Source organism: Rhyacophila brunnea, unplaced genomic scaffold (genome assembly GCF_057557595.1).
Source record: "Rhyacophila brunnea isolate RB1 unplaced genomic scaffold, BYU_Rbru_1.0 scaffold_1, whole genome shotgun sequence".
NCBI lineage: Eukaryota > Metazoa > Arthropoda > Insecta > Trichoptera > Rhyacophilidae > Rhyacophila > Rhyacophila brunnea.
In genome coordinates this window covers 26,451,324-26,472,623 of record NW_028232751.1, presented here as the reverse complement: position 1 = coordinate 26,472,623, position 21,300 = coordinate 26,451,324, and the positions used below count along the sequence as shown (strand labels likewise).

Below are 21,300 nucleotides of genomic sequence, written 5' to 3'. Positions count from 1 at the left end.
GATCACCGCCATCGGAATCACTACTGCATCGGGATTCTGTGAAGATCCTCCGACAACTGCTGAAGTTAAAGAGGCTGTCAAAAGACTGAAGCGCAGGAAAGCTCCTGGAGATGATGGCATCCATGCAGAATTTCTGCTCTGCGGACTGAGCGCTGTATTGCCGTCCTTGTGTGACCTTCTGCACGAGGTGTGGGAAAGGGAGCAGTGCCCCAAAGCCTGGAGGGATGGTACCCTTGTTACTCTGCACAAAAAGGGTAACCCACAAGACTGTAATAATTACAGAGGAATCACTCTCCTCAGCGTTCCCGGGAAGGTGTTGGCGCAGATTCTCCTGTACAGGATTAGAAGTCCCATGCTGGACGTTTTGCGTGCGCAGCAGAGTGGATTTGTCCCGGGGAAGTCCTGCTCAGAGCATATTTCAACTCTCCGAAGCCTTCTGCAACAGTACCAAGAGATGAATATACCTGTCGCCTGCTGCTTCGTGGACTATGAAAAGGCATTTGACAGTCCTCATCGTGAATCTCTGTGGCAAATTCTGCTAGGATATGGTGTCCCACGGAAACTGGTCGCCGTGATAAGTGCTCTCTACACCAATACAGAGTGTCGCGTGAGAGCAGCCGGAACATCCTCTGACCTCTTTGAAATCACGTCAGGAGTCAAGCAAGGATGTGTACTTGCGCCCTTTCTTTTTATCATCATGATGGATTTCATAATGCGTAAGACGGTTTGCCCCGACAGTGGGATACGCCTACATCATGATGACACAAGCGATCTATGCGAAGAAAGACTGTGCGACTTGGAGTATGCAGACGACGCAGTCGTGTTTGACTCGACGATCGAGAGGTTGGAGGTGACCGTGAACAGGCTAGCCGCGAACTCGATGCGTGTGGGTCTTCATCTGAATGCCGCTAAGACCAAATCCATGTGCAGTGCTGCTTGCATCGACGCCGACACTCCTCTGCGGGTTTCTGATCTGCCCGTCGAGCTGGTGTCCAGATTCAAGTACTTGGGTGCCACGGTTGCCGATGATGGTGGTATTTCTAGTGAGCTTGGAATCCGCATGGGTGTGGCGGGCTCTGCGTTCAACCAACTTGGAGTCGCATGGGGGTCAAGGCTGTATTCTGTGAGGACCAAATGTCGTTTGTTTAACGCGTGCGTGCTACCTGTGCTCCTGTATGGCTGTGAGACATGGCATCTTACTAAGCTTCAAGAGTCACGGCTTTTGAGCTTTGAGAATCGATGTCTCCGCAGAATCTTAGGGGTACATTGGTACGACCGCGTTGCAAATATCCGAGTTCGTGAGCAGACACAACAGCCTTCGGTGATTGAAGTTATCACGAAGAGACGATTCACGTGGCTGGGACATGTATTCCGGATGCCGCCAAAGAGTGCGGCACTTCGTACCCTTGTGGCACAGCCTCAAGGGTTCCGTCGCCGTGGCCGGCCCTCCCTCACCCTGCAGCGATGCTACAAAAGCGACCTACGTGCTGCAGGTCTGACATGGCGGGAGGCACAGGAGTTGGCGATGGACCGAGGGAAGTGGCGCCAACTTGTGCTTGCCCTATGCCCCAATGTTGGGACGTGACAGGGTGAAAGAAGAAGAAGAAGAAGATTTCATGAACATTTTTATCGTAAACTCATTTTAACAGGGTTACATATAATTTTACAACGTTACAACGTGTTTATTAGGTCGTATTCTTATTTGTCCGGTGGTTTTTTGTCCGGTACAAATCTTGCAATCTATTTTTAACTAACTTCCCAACTAGCTAGACATTTGAAACTTTTAGAATATATCAGAACACAATGCCAATGCATTTTTAGCCATCTTTAAGTAGAATTGAATTCATTTTCAGTTAATTCTGTCTTGTATGAAAAGTTATTTCGGAAGAAATCCGTAATCCAATTCACTATTATTGATTTCTAGGGGTCTGGGGTCTTAGCAACTAAATTATTAATATATACGTGCGTTACTATGGAAATCAATGAGTGTCAAAATGACATGTCAGTATTATTTCTATCAAATACAATTTTTTGATCGTTTAAGCTAGTCAAGTCAAGTTTATATGATTCAACAGAAAATTTAAAAACGTTGTACATAAAAAGTTCTTTTTATTTTGTAATTATTATATACAACTAGCTGACCCGGCAAACGTTGTTCTGCCATATAAATTATTTCTAGTGAATATTTTGGTTGTTAAATAAAAAATACCGAATGTATCGTAAGTGTGTGGGGATGGGATCTATGACAGAAAGAGGAATAGAGCGCTGTAGACGATGACCGCCGATAAAAACAAAAAACCATCAACCATTCATTTTCTCAATTCAAAATGAGTAATGATGTTCATAATGAATGAATTAACTGTGGCAGGATCTCGTTGTTTACTGTTTATGCAATATCCGTCTTGTCCCTTCCAGAAAATTAGCGGATATTGGAGAGCGTCGTATGAACGGTGTGTGTCAGCGATGAACTCCAGATTATTGTTTCTTCTTCGAATCACGATTTCTCGCGTCGATGTGCGGTCGCCAACCATGATTCCAGCAATGTCGTCAACAACAGGCGCATTGAATCGACGCACGTGCTCTCCAGTTGGTGTTTTATCAGGATTTCATGACAATAGCGTGATTTTCACTTTGCAATTCGTGCATGTGTGCTTTGAAGAATTTCAATAATTCATTGTGCTCATTCAATAGGGCAGGGCGTCCAGTTCGCCGACGATGCGCCTGGCATTAGGCGAATTGAGGTTATTGTAGCCGCAACGTGCATCCACACGATTGATGTCCTCACCGCCCATGAAGTAGATTTGTAAAAAATTATGTAGTTCGTTTGGTATTGGCAGCAATGAGCCTACTTTGTGGTATACTTGGCCTTTGATTTTGAACGTAGAATGGAATTGTTGACCATTTTCCGCAGTGTTGTGAACTATTTCTGTTGCTCCGAACGAAGTCATTTGGAAGCATGAATTGAATGTGCGAATGGACTTCAGGAACATGTTTGAATCTGGAACCGTGCCGATGAGCAAGCCGTTCAATGGTTCTGGTGGTATCTCAATTTTTGGTAGTTGCACTTTTCCTGATGCGCAACACATCCCGGCTGACTCATGTTTGAATTTGAGCGCATGACAATGGAGACATTCTTCGTCCATAGCACCAATCAGCATTTTCGGATGAGCGGAATATTCAATATCTGGCTCGTACTCGAATGCGAGACGAAGGAACGAAGTGGATGTAAATGCTCGATGTACTTGTTGGCGTTGTCGGTCATTTGCTCTGCGTGTGTTAACTACGAACCAGCGCGCTTGGCTCCGTTCAAATTGTCGTTGTTGATTTCGTTCAGCTCGTGCCTCTTGTGATTGAGATGCACGCAATTGCGACATGCTCATACGCACGTTTTTGTTATGTTGTTGGATTTGTTCGTCTGTTCTTTCTGCTCTACTATTTCACATGCTTGTTGTTTTATTCGTTCGACGGCCCAAATGGCCCCCCTTGCGTCTTGCTGGCATTGTGCACTCTAATACACGCACACAAAAATAGATAAATTAAAATAAATCGTACCAAATTGTGCACGCACTGCATTGTGATATGCCGAATGAAATGTCAAAATGACGCTTCTCTTGAATTCTTCTCGGACGTAGCGCCATCTGTCATTCAGCAACATAAATAATTTCATTCTGTTTGAAATACGAACGACGGTTAAATTTGTTCATACAAAAATAATAAAACCGCGATTAAAAAAGGGAGGGTGGGGGTAGGAGGGTGAAAATTTGGGGTTATAGGTATTTTTTGATGCCAAATAATAAAAAAAATACAAAAAAAATTGTCAAAAAAATAAAAGAAAAATTTTTCTGGATAGAGATACCCTAATCACCTAGCGGTATGAAATATACTTGTTGACATATTCTCATACCTAACAAATATACATAAAAAATTCATAAAAATCAGTCGAGCCATTTCGGAGGAGTGCGACCACAAACATCGTGACACGAGATTTTTATATATATAGAGATTACTTTTTACTTTTCAAGAACTTTTTACTTTCTTTTAACTGTCGAAAAGTACCTACTTACATTTAGATGGCTGGGGCATTTATGTAATATTGTAATATATGGATAGCCTTTGAGATGGGATTTTGAGACTCCAAAATTGGACGCAGCATCAGACAACCACGGATGAAAAACACGAGCTTGTTAAGTGGTAGCAAACCGATGGGGCGCGAATTCATACATCGGCCCACAAAACGTCCCGGTCAACGTTCGTTACAGAAAAAGTCGAATGACCAGCAAACCGCGTCGATTAATTAGGAACGGCTTTTATGTTGGAAAGAACCTGGTTTAAAGGTTAAAAATGCTGTTCCTTATTTTTTTATAAAATTCTTGACACGTCACGCGTTTTTCACATCTCACCACATCACAATCACAAAATTTTTCTTTTTGCACATAAGCATAAAAAGGCTCGCCAACTCTGAGCTAGGTTGTACCGATAAAGAAGAATATTATATATATAACTTTTTGAACCACCCTGTTTCACTAATTACTATACAGTAGTAATGCGAAATAATGTAACAACAAAAGGGTGTCAAAATGAAAAAAACTAGTAATGAGTAAACTAGTAATATATATTTTAATATATATTATATACATTTTATATTCCTTTTAACACTACACAGGCCTAGAGAGTCCCAATGATAGTAGTGTATTTAGTAATATTGTTACACAATCACAAACACACAGGCTTCGAGAGAATCACATAAATATATTACGTCCTCACCGGATCAAGCCTGGAGCTCCAGGATGAAAGGCCGGCGCTTTACGCACTGCACCACGAGAACCGCCGCAGCGGGAATGGGACAACTGGACTCCGGACAATTGGACGCCGCACTGTCGTAGACACGTTTACAGAACGTAGACGAGGTATTTTAATCAGTTTCTATGTACTACTTAGTAGTTTTAATTCATTTTACTCTTAACATAATGTATTCTTTATTGCGGATTGAGAATTACAATACCTAACGCTATATATAAAATAAAAGAACTCCCTTTTCGTTGGAACTTTAACACATGCATGATTAAATCATTATTTACGTCTGCATATTTACATTTTCACCATCTGTTAAATCATAATATAATCATTTAAATATAAATAATAATATTATTTTTTTTAAAGTACCTATAGGTAAGTACGTAACATCAATTTATTTTCGAATTCTGTGGCGTCCAGTTGTCCTGACGCCAAATCGTCCTAGACACGCCGCAGCTAATAACCCAGCGGTAGGTAGGTATATTTATATATCGAGAGTGTTAGTAACAATTTACAACTTTACAGAAGACAAATTTAAAGTAAGCATCTTATCGGTTTTGTCCTTTTTTTATAAAATAACTATATTTTTCATTAACGCATTCGCTGCTGAGTACATAATGAGATTTTAATTGCCCCCTTTAAAATGCACGTTAATTACATCGATCGGCCGCCTGGTCATTACGCGCCGTGTGCGTCTTCCGCATCCAAAGTATTAACTTCACACACGTCACAGAATAAATCTTTTTGAAGACGTTTTAGGACGCTGAAGATCTAACGCTATAAACGGGTAACTAATTGTCACTTACATCCTTATGACTTAGCAAACTTGTAACGAACATAATTGAATTGGTAGTCCTATGTGATAAATTGAGTGATTTCATATTTTTTAATATTTTTTTTCGTATATTATAGATTAGTAAGTTATCTATAGTATTTGAAATATTTACTTATTATTTATTATTGACATCTAAAGATAAAACTCTATTATAATCCTTGGTATCGAGTGATTTACTGAATCAAAGTGATTTGTAAGATTGCAAAACGTATGAATAATGAGATGGTAAGTGCGTATCTACTACTGAATAATAAATAATGCATGTTTAGATGCACTTTAAAGGCCATTGTTCTGACGTGCGTTATTTATAAATTATGAGAAGCCTGTCTAAAAGTTTTTAAAAATATTAATGTATTACGTGAAATGAACAAATGGTTTCCTTGGTTTTTATGAAAAACATAATGTTAGAGTTTTACATTTTTCCATAATATCACATTATAAACAATTAAGTAATATAATCCTAATTTATTTATTTCCTCCCTTTTACTACATAAGATTAGTCACATGATGTGTGCTTATTTCACCGCCATACAATAAAAAATGTCAAAATTAGGATGACTTTGAAATACTAAAAGTGAAACAGAAAACACCAACTTGCTTGACCGTTTAAAAAACAGGTGAGAGCCGTTGAACTAAGACAGCGAATAAGCATAATATAAATTCAAAGAGGTAATGCAGTCGATGTTGGGTACCTACTCTTGATGTATCCAGGGGACTGGAGGAGAAATTGTATGGGAAAACCTGGTATATAAATAGTTTTCTAATTATTAGTTTATTTATATGTACTTATTTATTTATTTGAAAAAGACACGTTGAGTACATAATAAATTATTAATTCAGGACGTTCACAACATGACATTTAGAATAAAAATTACAAGTAATCAGTTCAGAAAATCAGAAAAAACAAGGTGGAGGAAAAAAAAGAAAGCAAAAATAGTTTTATAAAAAAAAAAACAACAATAATTCAAAAAATACAATTTAAACAATAAAATAGAATTAAAAAAACAGAATATATAATGGATCGCCAAAAATATCTACATCTCTAGGGAGTGCATTGACCAGCCGCACAGCCCTCGCTATTGGTGCCTGGTGAGCCTGGCATGAGGAAACAGCTTTCACCCAAAATAGGTCATGGCTGCGCTGCGACCACGCATGTAATTGACGGGTGCGTGAAAATTTAAATTTTCTAGAATATCGGGATTGAAAATGATACCACGTGAGAGCAGGGAAAAATGCTTTAAGAGCAGAAGTGACCTACGAGCTTCAAGAGAATGAAAGGCGAGCATGCCTTGAAGAAAGTTAGTCGGAAAAGACTCATTTGAGAAGGTGTCAAAAGGAAAATAATTATAAACTTTAAAATAGAGATGACGAAGAATTTTTTTCTGAACACGCTCTAAAACAAGCTTATAGGAAACCTCATAAGGACTCCAGATGATGGAGCCATACTCAAGAATACTCCGTACTAACGACACATAGAGTGTACGTAAAACAGTTGGATTCTATTATCATTTAATTGTGCACCTTTTATCATTGTTATTTTGTTTTACTCTTTTATTATTATTATTAGGTATTGTTTATACCTATTTATTAATACACCGTGCAATTTGTCCATGTAATATAAATCATGATCTTTGCTAATTGAAATACAAAAAAAAATCGAATAATATTGAAAACTTTATCTGCAGTAGAAATTGAAATTCAGAATTGGGCAGCAAATTTAATTTTAACAAACTTTGTATTTTTATATATTTTTATATCCGTTGAGGCCGAGTAAGAAATGGAAATCAAACAAACATACATACAAACATATTTTTGACTTATGTTCTGTTCCTGAAAAATTTAAATAATTATTATTGTACGTTGATACTTAGCTAGTTTTATTATGAATATATATGCCATTCTTTTAGATATATTTAAATATATACTATTAGTCAGTGTCTCTATAGAAAATAGGCTTTAAGAATTATGGATAAAAAACCGCTGCCGATGACTTTAGTGATTTAATTAGAATCAATGACGTCGCTAGGGAAGTACCACCTCTTCGGATATTATGTACTTGCTCTTAAATTTATCAATTTATTATTAATAAAAGTAAATTCATTACTTATATTAAATGGATAAATTCAAATTAAAATTTTGATACTACAAACATTCTGTAAAGTTTTGAGTTCGTAAAGATCGATAGCATCGCAGGCGAAAAACCCCATCAATTATTATATTCTTATATTTATAATATCCCCATATACCAATTTGCTTCCCTTTAAAATGGGTCAACCCCAAACAATGTATGGCCTGCCTATTCTCACGGCATGTCACCGATTAAAATAGCCCAAAGTAAAGTGGATATTTTATGAAATTACCATTTTACAACATACTCTATACTTTTAATTGTAAAAATGTTTTTGAAATTCTAACAGTACCGTCAAATAAAAAATAATGTAGGAATACATTGACGCAAATCAGGTTATGATATTTACCTGTAAAAATATATTTTATCGGTACATCTTTGTCCGGATTCAATAAAAACAAAAATATTTCATAATATATCCAAACTATGAAATTTACACTTCCTATACCACCAGATTGTAAATACATATTACGACAGAATTAATGGTCTATTAGGTAGTTCAATGTTAATTACCCGGTAACAGTAAATTAAAATTATTAAAGATAATTGGGATATCTAATTATCACTGAACCTGTGTTATGTATTTAACAGATTAAGACAGGAGTATTATATGAGGTGTTATTTTTAAAAACCAATTTATCCACATATGGTCATAATATCTGTCTATAACGTTCAAAACTCACCAAAGATTGGGATTTTTTTTAAAAGCTAATAATTTATCAATACTAATTAAATAAGCTCAATGTGCAGATTTTGTCTAATTTTATTTTGGTTGAATGTATTACACTGAAGGGTTTAACGACTAATTAAAATGGGCACATTGTCCATAATTATAGATAAAATACGATGAAAAGGAAGCCTACTTTAAAACTAATCATTAATATAAAAAAAATATATTGTAAAAGTACAAATAAGTACACCGAGACACACTGTCTCATAAATTTATAAAATAAAATACACGCAAGCTCACACTAATGCAAGTGCAATATATATAGATATAGATATACAAAGCGATTTTTTTTGTAGACAGATATTTGGTACCTATCGCCAATGGCAGGTTAGCTCTGCACCTTGTAAGAAATACGTAACTTCTAAGCTAAACTGCAGTATGTGAACACATAATATAAGGGAGAGTCAGTTGGATAAAGCTACGAATAGTATCCATACAGCCTCAAGGAAAGAACTCTCAACCAAACTCTCACCGCCATAATACCGTAGTCAATCGACCCCAGTGATGTTCCATGGGGGTAGGCAGATTGAGGGTCGCTTGGGGGCGGCAGTTACTCGAAGGGCGGCAAATCGAGGAGAATCGTTTGATATAGTATTATAATTAGGGAATTCAATCCCGAGCCAAAATCTTGATCCCGGGATTTCGGGATTACAATTTGACGATCCAGGGATTGGCATTTTTTTAATAGTTAATATAAAAATTTCATATATTCAAATAACGTTGATAAATCGGTCAAAAATAAATCCAGTATAATGTATACTATTTAAGACATTTATTGTTAGTATTGTGTACGTTCAATCTTGAAAATACATAGGTTTAATGCTTCCGGTTCATAAATCTAATTAGTCAGCCAAATATAAAACTGTCGTAAAACGTATGAGATCGTGGTGGAATCACTTTGTTAAGTGCGAAACATTGTTTTTTCCAATCTTTCTCATTTTTATTAATTTATGTGGCAACACATGGCTAATAAATCATACTTCATTCTAACTCAGTTTATTTCTAATATAGTTATATGTTAATAAAAGTATTTTTTCTGTTATATTTTCGTTTTTATTTGATTTCCCATAAAAATTGATATAAAATCAATCCCGAAAGTTTCGGGATTCATAGGTATCGAAAATAATTCGGGATCCCGGGATTGGTATCCCTAATTATAATATAGAGATAGGTAAGTCCTCAACTAAGATACTATTATATTAAAATGAATAATTAAAAACGGTATCGACTTACATTCCATTATGGTGGGCTTTTGTGGCGTCTTGATTTCTGTCACGCTGACGCTGTTTCCATTCCCCGTCTCCGGCATTGTCCCTGTTTATGTATATCTGTGGTCAAGCAAAATACAAAACATATGATTATAAAATGAAATTCAATAATCGAAAACAGTCACTAACTAATGAAACAGTAATTTTGACTAGCAGAGCCAGCTGGCGGTCGCCAGTCTGTCTCGCTAGGTCTTTCAGACGGATTGGCGGTGTTGGATATTAATATAATTTGTGAAGTATGCATAGACGGCGCCATAGTTTTCCCTTCGGGATGGATTTTCATTCACCTCAGACAGTTTGACATTTCGTCGATTTGTCAGTTTTACGATTTGCATGTCGTCACTGCCAATATACATTTAGGGTCATATGCGTAGTCTATTCTAGAGTCTGGCCTTGACAATATCGTCTGACACCAGTTCAGACTGATAGGCCTAGCAGAACAACTGGCAATCGCCGATTGCTACCACTGACATTTTAATAGAATATAATATTTTTATATATTGCACTTTTTCATTCATTCTTATTTGTTTTCGTTGAACTAAGAAAATACATTACACATCATGTTGTTGGTTAGTTTTTTATAATTCATTAAACCCTGCCTAAAACCAAACAATAGTAGTTAAAATATTATTCTATCTATTAAATATCCAAAATGATGTATGATTTAACAGCATAATTTTAAATATTTTATGGACAGATGCGTATTATGGCTTGGTTTTCCCAGGGTTAATTCGAATTTTAAAAACTAACCAACACCATCTGTAAATTGTAGTCTTAGTTCAATGTAAACAAATACGTATAACTGACAAAGTTTAGTCTGTACTATCTATGGTGGATCCACCCTACCTCCACCCATCGCCACTGCAGGATAGTCTAATTTTTCATACATTTAGATTATTGCGTTATAATACGGGGGAAGATCCCATTAGATTGAAAAAATGTAAAAACTATTTCTCATAATGTCTTTTAAGATACCTACTCTTAATTACCACCCTGAAGCGGTGTGTCCATATGCTTTGCTTAGGAACAAACATGGTATTTTATTTTAAAATTCTTTAAAGTACTTAATATACTAATGAATAAATTCCAACATGCTAAATTTATTATTAAACAAATTATCTGGGTGGGGAAATAAAAAAAGTATTATTTTGATCATGTACAAAAGTGGAAAAAATAGCAGGCAGGTATCTACTTACATATTATTGTACCTAATTGTGTAATAAATATGTCGTAATTGACTATATTTCACTATAAGTATATTATATTTCACTTATAAGTGATGAATGATAAAAAAGCAAACAACATGCATAATAAGAAGCATTATTAGAATGTTATTTTTATTGAGTAGGTATTAATAGTTACTAATGATATAAAAGAAGAAGAAAGGTTACTGTAATTTTATATACAATAATTATTATCATAAAATATATAAACATCATTAATTTTTAATTACCTACTTGTATTAAACGTCACATCAATTTCATTTACCTACCTAAATGTAAAAATAATACAATTATTACTGAATCACGATAACTACCTATTTTTATATGGAAGTATGTGATACTTCGACGTTGATCTGACAATAGTATCTATCAGACATTTATAGCCAATTTTTCAGGGGGTTCAACAAACTGTTTTTGTCGGTATCAGTATTATGTTTATTTTTCAAGTGAAATGATTTAATATTAGTACTAAAACAGTCATTTAAAGTTGTATGGAAATTGTAATGTCATAATAAAATAAATCAAGCAGATAGATAATATTTCCTTTTAGTTTCTAGACACTTCGATGCAGATAGACACCATTTTCCACGCCAAATTTGAGCATTTTAGGATTTTTTTCGTAGAACTATAATATTTGCATTCGATCCGTCACCATTTTGTACAAAATACACCAATAACCTAGAATTCGCAAAACTGCAGATAGATACTATTGTCAGATCACGTCGACTTACTATAATATTGAGAAGAGCGTAATATGTACCTATATAATGTAGTTTCTTATTTATTAGGTCTGAAATTATTCAATTTATTGATAGAAGTATTAAAATTATCTTCATCTTACAATAAATGTTTTGAATGAAATTGATTGTTTATGGGTGCTAATAGAAATGTCACATTTTTTCGATTATTCCTGCAAATTCTAAATTTGAATTCTGACACGTCAAATGAATTTGTTAAGCCTCAATTACATTGAGCTTCTTTACGAGCTGTTTATTGGCGAAAATGGCATTTAAATAAAAAAGTTGGTGCGTTTTCCAAAATCTCTTAGGATAATAATATATAGGAGATGCTATAATACAATGTTTCTCACACTGTGGTATGCATACCCCTAATATTAAAGAACGACCGTACCATAATTAAAGAACTGGCAAACTAAAGGAGTGGTATATCGACTACATACAGTGACGTCTCGTGGGGGTAGGCAGGTCAAGTATTTCTTAAGGATGGTAAATTATAAAGAGCGGAAAGGGGAACGAATAGTATCATTACAGCTTTTGAAATCAGGAGCGGTTTTCCATAAAATGGTCGCACAGTTAAAAAGTGCCCCGACATCTTAGTTTTTAAAAATCACAAGGGGACCTCCAAACTTGTCAGCGCCCCAAAGCTCCGTGTCTCTAAAACCACAGCTGCTTGAAAGTAGGTTTTGTAGAAATGCTCTAATCATCAGTACATAATATTATGTAGACTCGTTGCAGAGGCCATTCTCAAGAAATGATTCTCTTATCTTGTGTCATCATTCTCTTCAGAATGGCCTCTGCAGCAAGCCCGAATCGTTGACGAAAAATGGAGTAAGAATACACGGTGATAACGCAAAAATCTATCGCAATAATAAACAACTGTGAAAGTCTCAAGTATGACAGTTTTTTCAAGATTTTTATTGCATTTGTCTTTTTAGGATAATAAAATAATTACGTAATTTGAGACTAAAATGGAACGGGGCAGCATTCAAAGTCTGCCGAAGCCGGCTCTCACATTTAAACACGCATAGTCTGCCACTCAGCCATGAATCAAACCTTCTAGGAACGTCGCTCTGATGTTGCATATGAATACCAACCACATAGACAACTAGCGACAGTCTCGCGTAACCTATCGAAACGTGGATATAATAGGGATGTGGTGACCGGCGAGCCGGTATAGGAATGACTAATTCGTAGATGTGCGTAAGAGTTCAGGCGGCTTCGACTTGTTTCTAGCAACACTAGATGTTTTTTAAATCTAAAAAATCTTGTGTTTTGTGAATAACGACACGTTGCAGACGGACGAGTGTTGATGTGCGAGCCGGTTAAGGGTGACACTAGTCCTATACTAGGGTGACGTCTAGTGGCGTGAGTGACTACCACTACATACATATCTACGTATTCATGAAAATGGATTCAACCGTGTAACTGATTTGTATAAAAAGTTATATTATATTTAAAAGTATAGTTTTTTAAAACATAAAATATATTCCAACATAATTCCTGTACATTCATAACAATGTTTTATTTTCATAATTATTTTCATTGTTGTATAATAATTATTTTTAATGTTTTAGCATACCTTCAATCTACTTCGTCAAACGTTGAAAACATTAATAAATATAAATAAATTAATAAATATCAATATTTTTCCATATCAATAATGTATAATTGTAGAACTTTCATTCATAATGTAAAACATTCATAGAAGTTTCATTTAATTAATGTACATTTACATTTAAACAGATAAGTCAAATTCAAAAATGTATAAGTATTTAACCTTGGAGCGGATTTATTCAACGCCTATGCACTTTTATCCATGTTCAGCTCCTCAACATAGTTATATTCTTTTTGTACTATAATTTCGGTCCGCATAATAATGTGTGATAGTAAACACTAAACAGGTATAATATATAGCGCGACAAAAATAGTATTTATTGCATTTCCGTAATGCGGTCGGAAACATTTTTATTTTGAAAATAAAAAAAGTGAAATTGAAAAAATAATATTGTGTAATAATAAAAAATGTTTGTAACAGGAAACTTTCAAAATTATAGGATACGTCGCGTCCAAAAAAACTTTCTTTAAAAGGGTAGGTACCTACGAACTAGCAAGCCATTAGTCAACATCAACTATTTGAAACAAGATTTGAATGTCTGATTGACAAAACCGTACTCCTTCCACTTCTAACTTCGAGTCAACCCAGTCCAGACGACTAATAAACAAATTATAGAACGGCTGTAAACTTTTGCCGTTGCACAAAATTGCACAAACTTTTGTTTGAAACTCAATGCACATCTTCCTGAAAATATTACTATTAAATTAAATGTGATTTAGATAGTCCACATCGTACGAATTTTTGTGCTTTAATCAAAACAACATTCAACAAGACCGGTCATCGCTACTTCCGATGAAACAGTAAAAATATTTTTCAGTATTCCATTCATGTATTCCATCCCGCGGTGATTTACAAACAGACATGGTCACTTGTTTAAAAAAATATTTCAAATTTATTTATACAATCGATTGTTAACCATTTTACACAACTTTTAAACAGTTAACATTTTGTATTTATTTACGGACAACTGACGTATGACCGTCTGGACAAGGAATTGCGCTGCTTTACCTTATTACATTAAGTATACATTTAGGTAATTTGTACGATGGAAAAATGGCCGAAACCATCAGGCCGATTCACAAAATTGCAGACTAGCATTACCGAACGGAATTATTTTCATAGATCACCACTTTGGCGAAGGGGGAATTTATACTACCTATTTCAAATTTCAACTGCCGTTTCAAAAATATGAAGATCGACGATAAATCCATTCGGCCTAAATGCTTTTCTACCATTTGTTCAAATCGGCCAATTTTCTTTCGTACAAACTGCCGGACACGACTTAGTATCTGCCAAATATAAGTTATTGCATCAATATTCACTTGTTTTTACATGTACAAGTATAAGGTCGATTACCACGAAATAATACTTCGGCCAAAAATAAAACATTTATTAGTAGGCCAGAAACAGGCTAAGTAAGTCAGCGTCTATATCCATTTGAAATATTTCAAAAAGTGATGTTAATCGATATTGATGGAAGTACTTTGGTACACACAATCGTGATTTTTCAATTTAAAACAATCATATTATAATTTAATTACTTCCTTATAATAAACTATGAATTCACAGGTGTGTGTAAAAAAAGCAAATACTTAGGTAAATACGTAGGTAGGTATATAATAAAAAATGTTGTAGTTGAATGTGTGATGTTTTAGTTAAAACAATATAATACATCGATTTTTATCAAAAATCTATGTGTAATAAATACTGTATTGTACCGATTGTTAATAATAAATTGACTTGTTGTCTGTAATGTTTTTTAGCCATTAGAAATTACTAAATTTAAAAATGAAAAAAGTGGACTGGCGTTTTGTATAAGGAACCTGTGAATTTATTTAAATTAGTTTTATATATTTATTTACATGTAAAAGGAACACTTAAGATTGCGTTTTATTTAATGTTTCCTACAAAATTGATACATTTTAGACATACCTACGTAGTGGTAGGTACTCGAACACAACAGAAATAAAACATTGTAGCTATCCAATAAACACTATACGTCACAAAAATTGGGTGTTAGATAGTAAAAACTAACAGACTACCTATTAAAACTGAATCATAAAAATAACATTTTTTCGCGCTAAAACGAAATATAGGCAATGTGTTCATTAAATCAATGTATAGATCATAAATATTAAATACAGAAATAACTACTATAATCAAGATTTGAAAAATATAAACCAATGATTTTATTTAGGTATGGTCCCAATATTTAAGCTCGATTTGATATAAATAAAAAGCATTTTTCAATTTATACACATTTATATTTTTATAAAAATCGATGTTTTTTTTTAAATAAATATAAAAAATATTAAAACTATGAATTAGTCAAAAATCTTTCCGGGGAAATTTGAAGACTTAATGAACTAAGTTTTAATAATAAATATGACCATAAAATATAATGTAATAATAAGACCAATAACCCATGTGACAAATTCACATTTTTTTACAATTGTAAGTTTTTTATCTTTGACTTCAAACAAAAATTTTAGTTTTAATGTTTTCAAACACATATTTATTAATTAATACAGTTGAAATAATTGTAAATTATCAAAAAAAATGTCTCAAATTGCAAGCTTCGTATTTTTCCGCTAGGTGCCTCTGGTAGGTAGAAGCATCCCGCTTAAGTGCATGGATATATTAATATGTCAACGACCAGAATTGCTACTGGTTTTAGAAATGGGCGAAATAATGACATTACTTTTCACTTAACAGCGCACTTAAATACGGAATAAAAATTAGCCAAAGGCACTAATGTGACACATTCGTAGAAAAAAAATTACAACATTATTTTTCGATGTGCAAAAGATAATAACGTGGGCATACAGGCAGAAGTCACTAACTCCAGTTTTGACGAAATTGAGATTTTAATGTTATTATATAGAAAAAGTAATGCTGCTTGGCATAAGGCATAAGTCACGATTTAACGAACGTACACGAACTTGAAAAAAAAAAAAAAGTATGAAGAACTCAAAAAATAAAGATTTTACAACCATTTTAAGAACACCAAAAACAGAAAACATTGATTATCTCAGAACTGTGTATTTGGAGTTAGTGACTTCTGCCTGTACGCCCACGATAATATAATAGACAAAAAGATTTCAAATAAGAAATATTTTTATATTAATCAAAAGTGTAAGGCTCGTTATAATCCTAGGATATGGTAATGAATTCCCAAAAATATTTAAACTTGATTATCTCAGAAGTGCCATTTTACACATTGGTGACTTTGGCATGGTTGGGACGTTATGTAAGCACTAAGCGCCTATGCGATATTTTTGGTGTAACTCGCATGTAACAAATTTCACTTGACATAAATATATAATAGCAAAATTTTGCATCGGCGCATGAGCAGACGCTGCTTTTTTTATTCGTTTCGGCTAGCCGCGTGACGGCACTACCCCGACATGGTCTCATCTGTACGTACGTAAGAGAGGCGGTTTTGATTTATGACCATATACCAGTCGAGACGATTTTCTATGTGCGACCGGGCTAAAGTAATGATACAATATAATAACATGTACCTATATGTAAATCCCAAACGAAGTTAGTATAATGTTGGTTAAAGTGTTCATATAATAACTGTTGTTGGAATTATTTCAGATAATGTTTTGGAATTAAAGGGGGCATTGACATTATCAATTACAGATCTTTTTCAGCGGACAAAATTGGTTTAATTACGTAGATTAAATAGTATACTGTCGCTGAGTTGTTAAAACCTACAATGTGACAATTTTATAAACGTGTTTTTTTGTATTCATTAATTATATCAGGCCTCATTATTTGGTAAAACCTTCAATGTTCTATCTACCACTAAAATAAAAATATTATAATTAATTAGGTAAGTATGTATATAAACCTCCGATGTAACATGTATTATTATAATAAAAACGTAAAACCTTCAATGTATATTGTCATCACATCGAGGCTATTACAAACATTTGATTATGACAAGCCCTTATTCGAGAATAATAATTTTTAAAATATTTTTTTTCGCTAATTGAGCATTTTTTTGTCTCCTGTAAAAATTCAGTTTTGTCACATCGGAGGTAAATGCTCAACGACTATATTACGTTTTATTTAATTCAATATTATAATGTATTTTCAACAAAAAATAGTTATCTGGTATGAATAACGGTGTATCATTCTAAATTTAAAATAGTTAAATGTGTTAAATTATTATTCATCTTATTTCAAGTTTAAACCTATGATTATTTGGCAATAATATATTGATACAGAATGCATAGCATGTCAAGTTTGTGAATAATTAATATCAACGAACAAGTTTTCGGTTTGAATTATATACCTACCTATCAACCCACTTGTTTTTGATTCGCAAAAATGAATATCATAATTTGTAGCATTCATAAACTACTCTTCATAACGTCATACTTGCAAACCTAATAATAATTTTGTTTTTATTTTGTTACAAAGATTTGTTTATTTGTATTATTATTGATATTCTGATCTTATTTAGATACAAAACAATATGCACTAGTCAGAATGTACCCATCTAGGACAGTACTTCTCAAACTAGGGGGCCGTGGAGTTTCTGCCAGGGAGCCGCGAGCTATTTAGAAAAAAAAATTAAAATCACAACGTGATCACCGGTACAAAGTGATACCTGATACAAATCAGTCAAAATCTCGAGATCGAATTTTTACACGATCACAATATTTCATCGGATCCGATATGGATAATAATTGTAGAATTTAGTAATGAACTTTAGCTCTTTCTTCATGGCAAAAAAAACAGATCTTTCTTCCCACTTAAGTGATGAAAAATGGATGTGTTTTGCTTCATATTCAGCGAATTAGTAAATGAATTGAACATTTCTCTTCAGATAAAAAATATCAACATTTTAATTCTGAATATTAAACTTCAAACTTTCTAAAAAAACTTTCTTCATGGTCAAAATGTATTCGGTCAAGGATGCACTGACATGTTTTCATGCTTGATTGAGAGTGTCTTACTACCAATGAGATATCACTTTCGACTTCAATCAAAAGTGTTATAAGTACGTAATCAAATTGTCGAATCACAACGATTTTTCAACATATTATATTTCCCAAACTTAAATGAATACCAAAAGTACAATTGCATAAGAACACCATTTGCTAAATCCTTAAAATATGATCATATTACGTGGGCAGATCAAGAAGCATTGGTTGATATTAGATCAGATAATTCCCTTGAAGTCGAATTTAATGATAAAAGTCACAGAATTTTTGATAAGGCCACAGCAAGAATATCCGTCAATCGCAAAAGCAGCATTGTTAATCATAATTCCTTTTGCGACAACATAATTATTACCTATGCAAAACAGCATTTTCATCTTAAGTAGTAATAAAAAAATAAACACAGACCGTCTTTCAACGAAGACTTTGGAGCAAACCCTGCGAATTAGCTTTTCAAACATTGTACCGGATATTGATTTATTACGCTTAAAATATGCAATCACCCCCCTCTCATTAAATTGTTTTTGTAGAGTGTAGCTGTAATAAATTTGAAGTTTATTTTTTTATTTTTGCTTTGCTAGCAAGTGAATGAATTGTTCTATTATTTTTTAAGAAAAATGTACTTTATATTAAATAATGTACTGTTGGTCACTAAATACTAAAATTTTGGGGGGGGAGACTTGGATTTATTTTTTATGATTTAGGGGGCATGGTATGAAAAAGTTTGAGAAGCACTGATCTAGGAGACAATTTACCTAGCGGAACCCAGAACCCAACCTAAACACACTTATAGCAAAATATTTTTTTCAGATTGCCAGGACTTAACCATAATTTATGCAATACCAATGGTCAACATTAATTACGTCCACTTTCTCTAATTTAAATATATTCCATGTGTTAAAATTATTAAGTTAAATTTTTTAGATACCTACATAGGAATGTTTTTTCGAATAAACACAAAAAGAGTATTAAATAAGTATTTCAAAATTCGCCCCCCTCCCTGACGATATGTATTTGGCCAGGGCGTCGTTAAGCGCAATTCTCTCAACTCTTTCAATTCAAGACCTCTGCTGCTTACTTTAAAAATGGCCCAATCAACTCAATAAGTATATAATTGTTCTGGGTGGTTCATGGGTTCTACACTCTATTTATGACATTGACTGTATCATATACGTTATTTGTATATATCACTGTGATATTATTTTCTATATGAACATCTACCAATTGTGCTGTATCTTCCTCCAAATTATTAATTTTATTAATTTATAACTAAACATGTGCTTTTGTTTGTTTAAAACGGATTTCAGCAATATCATAATATAATATAACCTAAAAGAAAATTAAATTAACACAAATCTGTTAAATTGTATTGTAACAGATTCCTTTGGAACCCAAACTGGACTATCCATTAGTTTATTTATATAGCCAAAACGGTAAGTGGGGGAGTTTTTATATATAGCACCGAAACGAAATTAGAAGCGTATATATTATATATATCAAATATTTGTAGGCGTCCCCCGAAAGGGGGTCTATATAATACACCATGTCAAAAAGTGATTTTATTGACTAAAACAGGTCTATATAGCATTGTTCACGTTATTGGAAAGTTTTATTGTTTTATCTGCCACAGTTTTTGAGATATTAGCAATACTAAAATGCTTAACCGTAGAAGAGGGGTCTATATGATTTATTTTACTATCCAAAATAAAATAAAAAATTTTTCAATGATAAAGAGTGCTTTCATGAATATAATTATTATCACAGATATACTCCAAAAGTCCGCATGATCGAATAAAACTTTTTTCCTCTCCTGAACAATTTTGTTTTTGCATATAGACCCCTTTTCGGGGGACGCCTTCATTTATTATCTGAATATATTTTTTGATAATATTCAGTATTGTATTAATTTTATTGCCATAAATTTTCTGTAGTACGATAAGTGCGAAATAATTGATATTCACGAGAAGAGTTTGAATCTTAAATATTTTTTCCCTGTACATCGAAAAAAGAAAATGTGACAGTGAATTTTATAAAACTAACCAACAAATTTAATAATAGTCGGGATCGGTCAAACGAATCAAAACTTTATAGAAACATAATATGACAAAATTTCCACTTTTTCAATTATTTAAAATTGACAAAAGACCACAGATAATAATAATTATACAATCAATCTAATATACATCATAATTTCCCCCCCATTTTAGATTACATCCGCAGTGTTTACAAAATTTGAATCTCTACTGAGACATTATTTATCATTGCCTACCAACGTGGTTTTGGTAGGTAAATATTGATAGAAGCGGGTTTTTGAGTGGTTACTTACTTGGGTACCTGTGTACCACGATTACATGTTAACATCCGATTACGTTAGTAGCTATCAAACGATTAAAGTAGGCAGGATACTCACAGATAGTAAAATATTCGTTAAAATCACTCGCGAAACTAAGCGGACTTTTATTCTTTCTCCACTGTGGCCACACTGACTCAACCGATGCGAAAATACATATAAAATCAGTTTTAGATCTGTCCACGTTGCACCGGGCGGGAGTTGGTTTTATTTTCTAATCTATTTTGCTCGTGCGTACCGTACCGCTCACAAATCACTTGGAAAATACGTAATATTACCGCCGAGAGTATTAACTTAATACGTTTATAGGTAAGGTCACATTGACATTAAATATTACAATTACCACCAACAATAATTACTACACTTTCTAACACAACATCACATACGGAGAGAATTGAACACAATAATAAAAATAAATCATTTTATATTTATTATAATATACATACTTACTGTCATCAATATCGAGATTATTTTTTTCAATACACGCACGTCACTATACAGCTAAAAGATTCTAATTATAAAACTTTTTCATAGATTTTTATTATTTTTTGCGTGTTTATTATCGAATAATAAACAACTCCGTTTAATAAATAATTCACTAAACTAAAGATCGTCGATACATACTCGACTAGTATATAATATAATGATATTATTATTTG

At 33.6% G+C, this 21,300-nt stretch overlaps 1 protein-coding gene across 1 annotated transcript in view; it reads right to left on the bottom strand.

The window, feature by feature from the left end:
• Positions 1-21,032, bottom strand: part of LOC147079635 (aquaporin-like) — a 156,181-nt gene extending 135,149 nt beyond the window's left edge. The window contains exons 1-2 of the mRNA XM_085942644.1: positions 20,702-21,032; positions 9,721-9,815 (exon numbers count right to left, since the gene is read on the bottom strand). Of these exons, the coding sequence (XP_085798770.1) occupies positions 9,721-9,796 (76 nt within the window). The 5' untranslated portion in view covers positions 9,797-9,815; positions 20,702-21,032. The remainder of the gene's footprint in view (positions 1-9,720; positions 9,816-20,701) is intronic.
• Between the last annotated feature and the right edge of the window lie 268 nt (positions 21,033-21,300).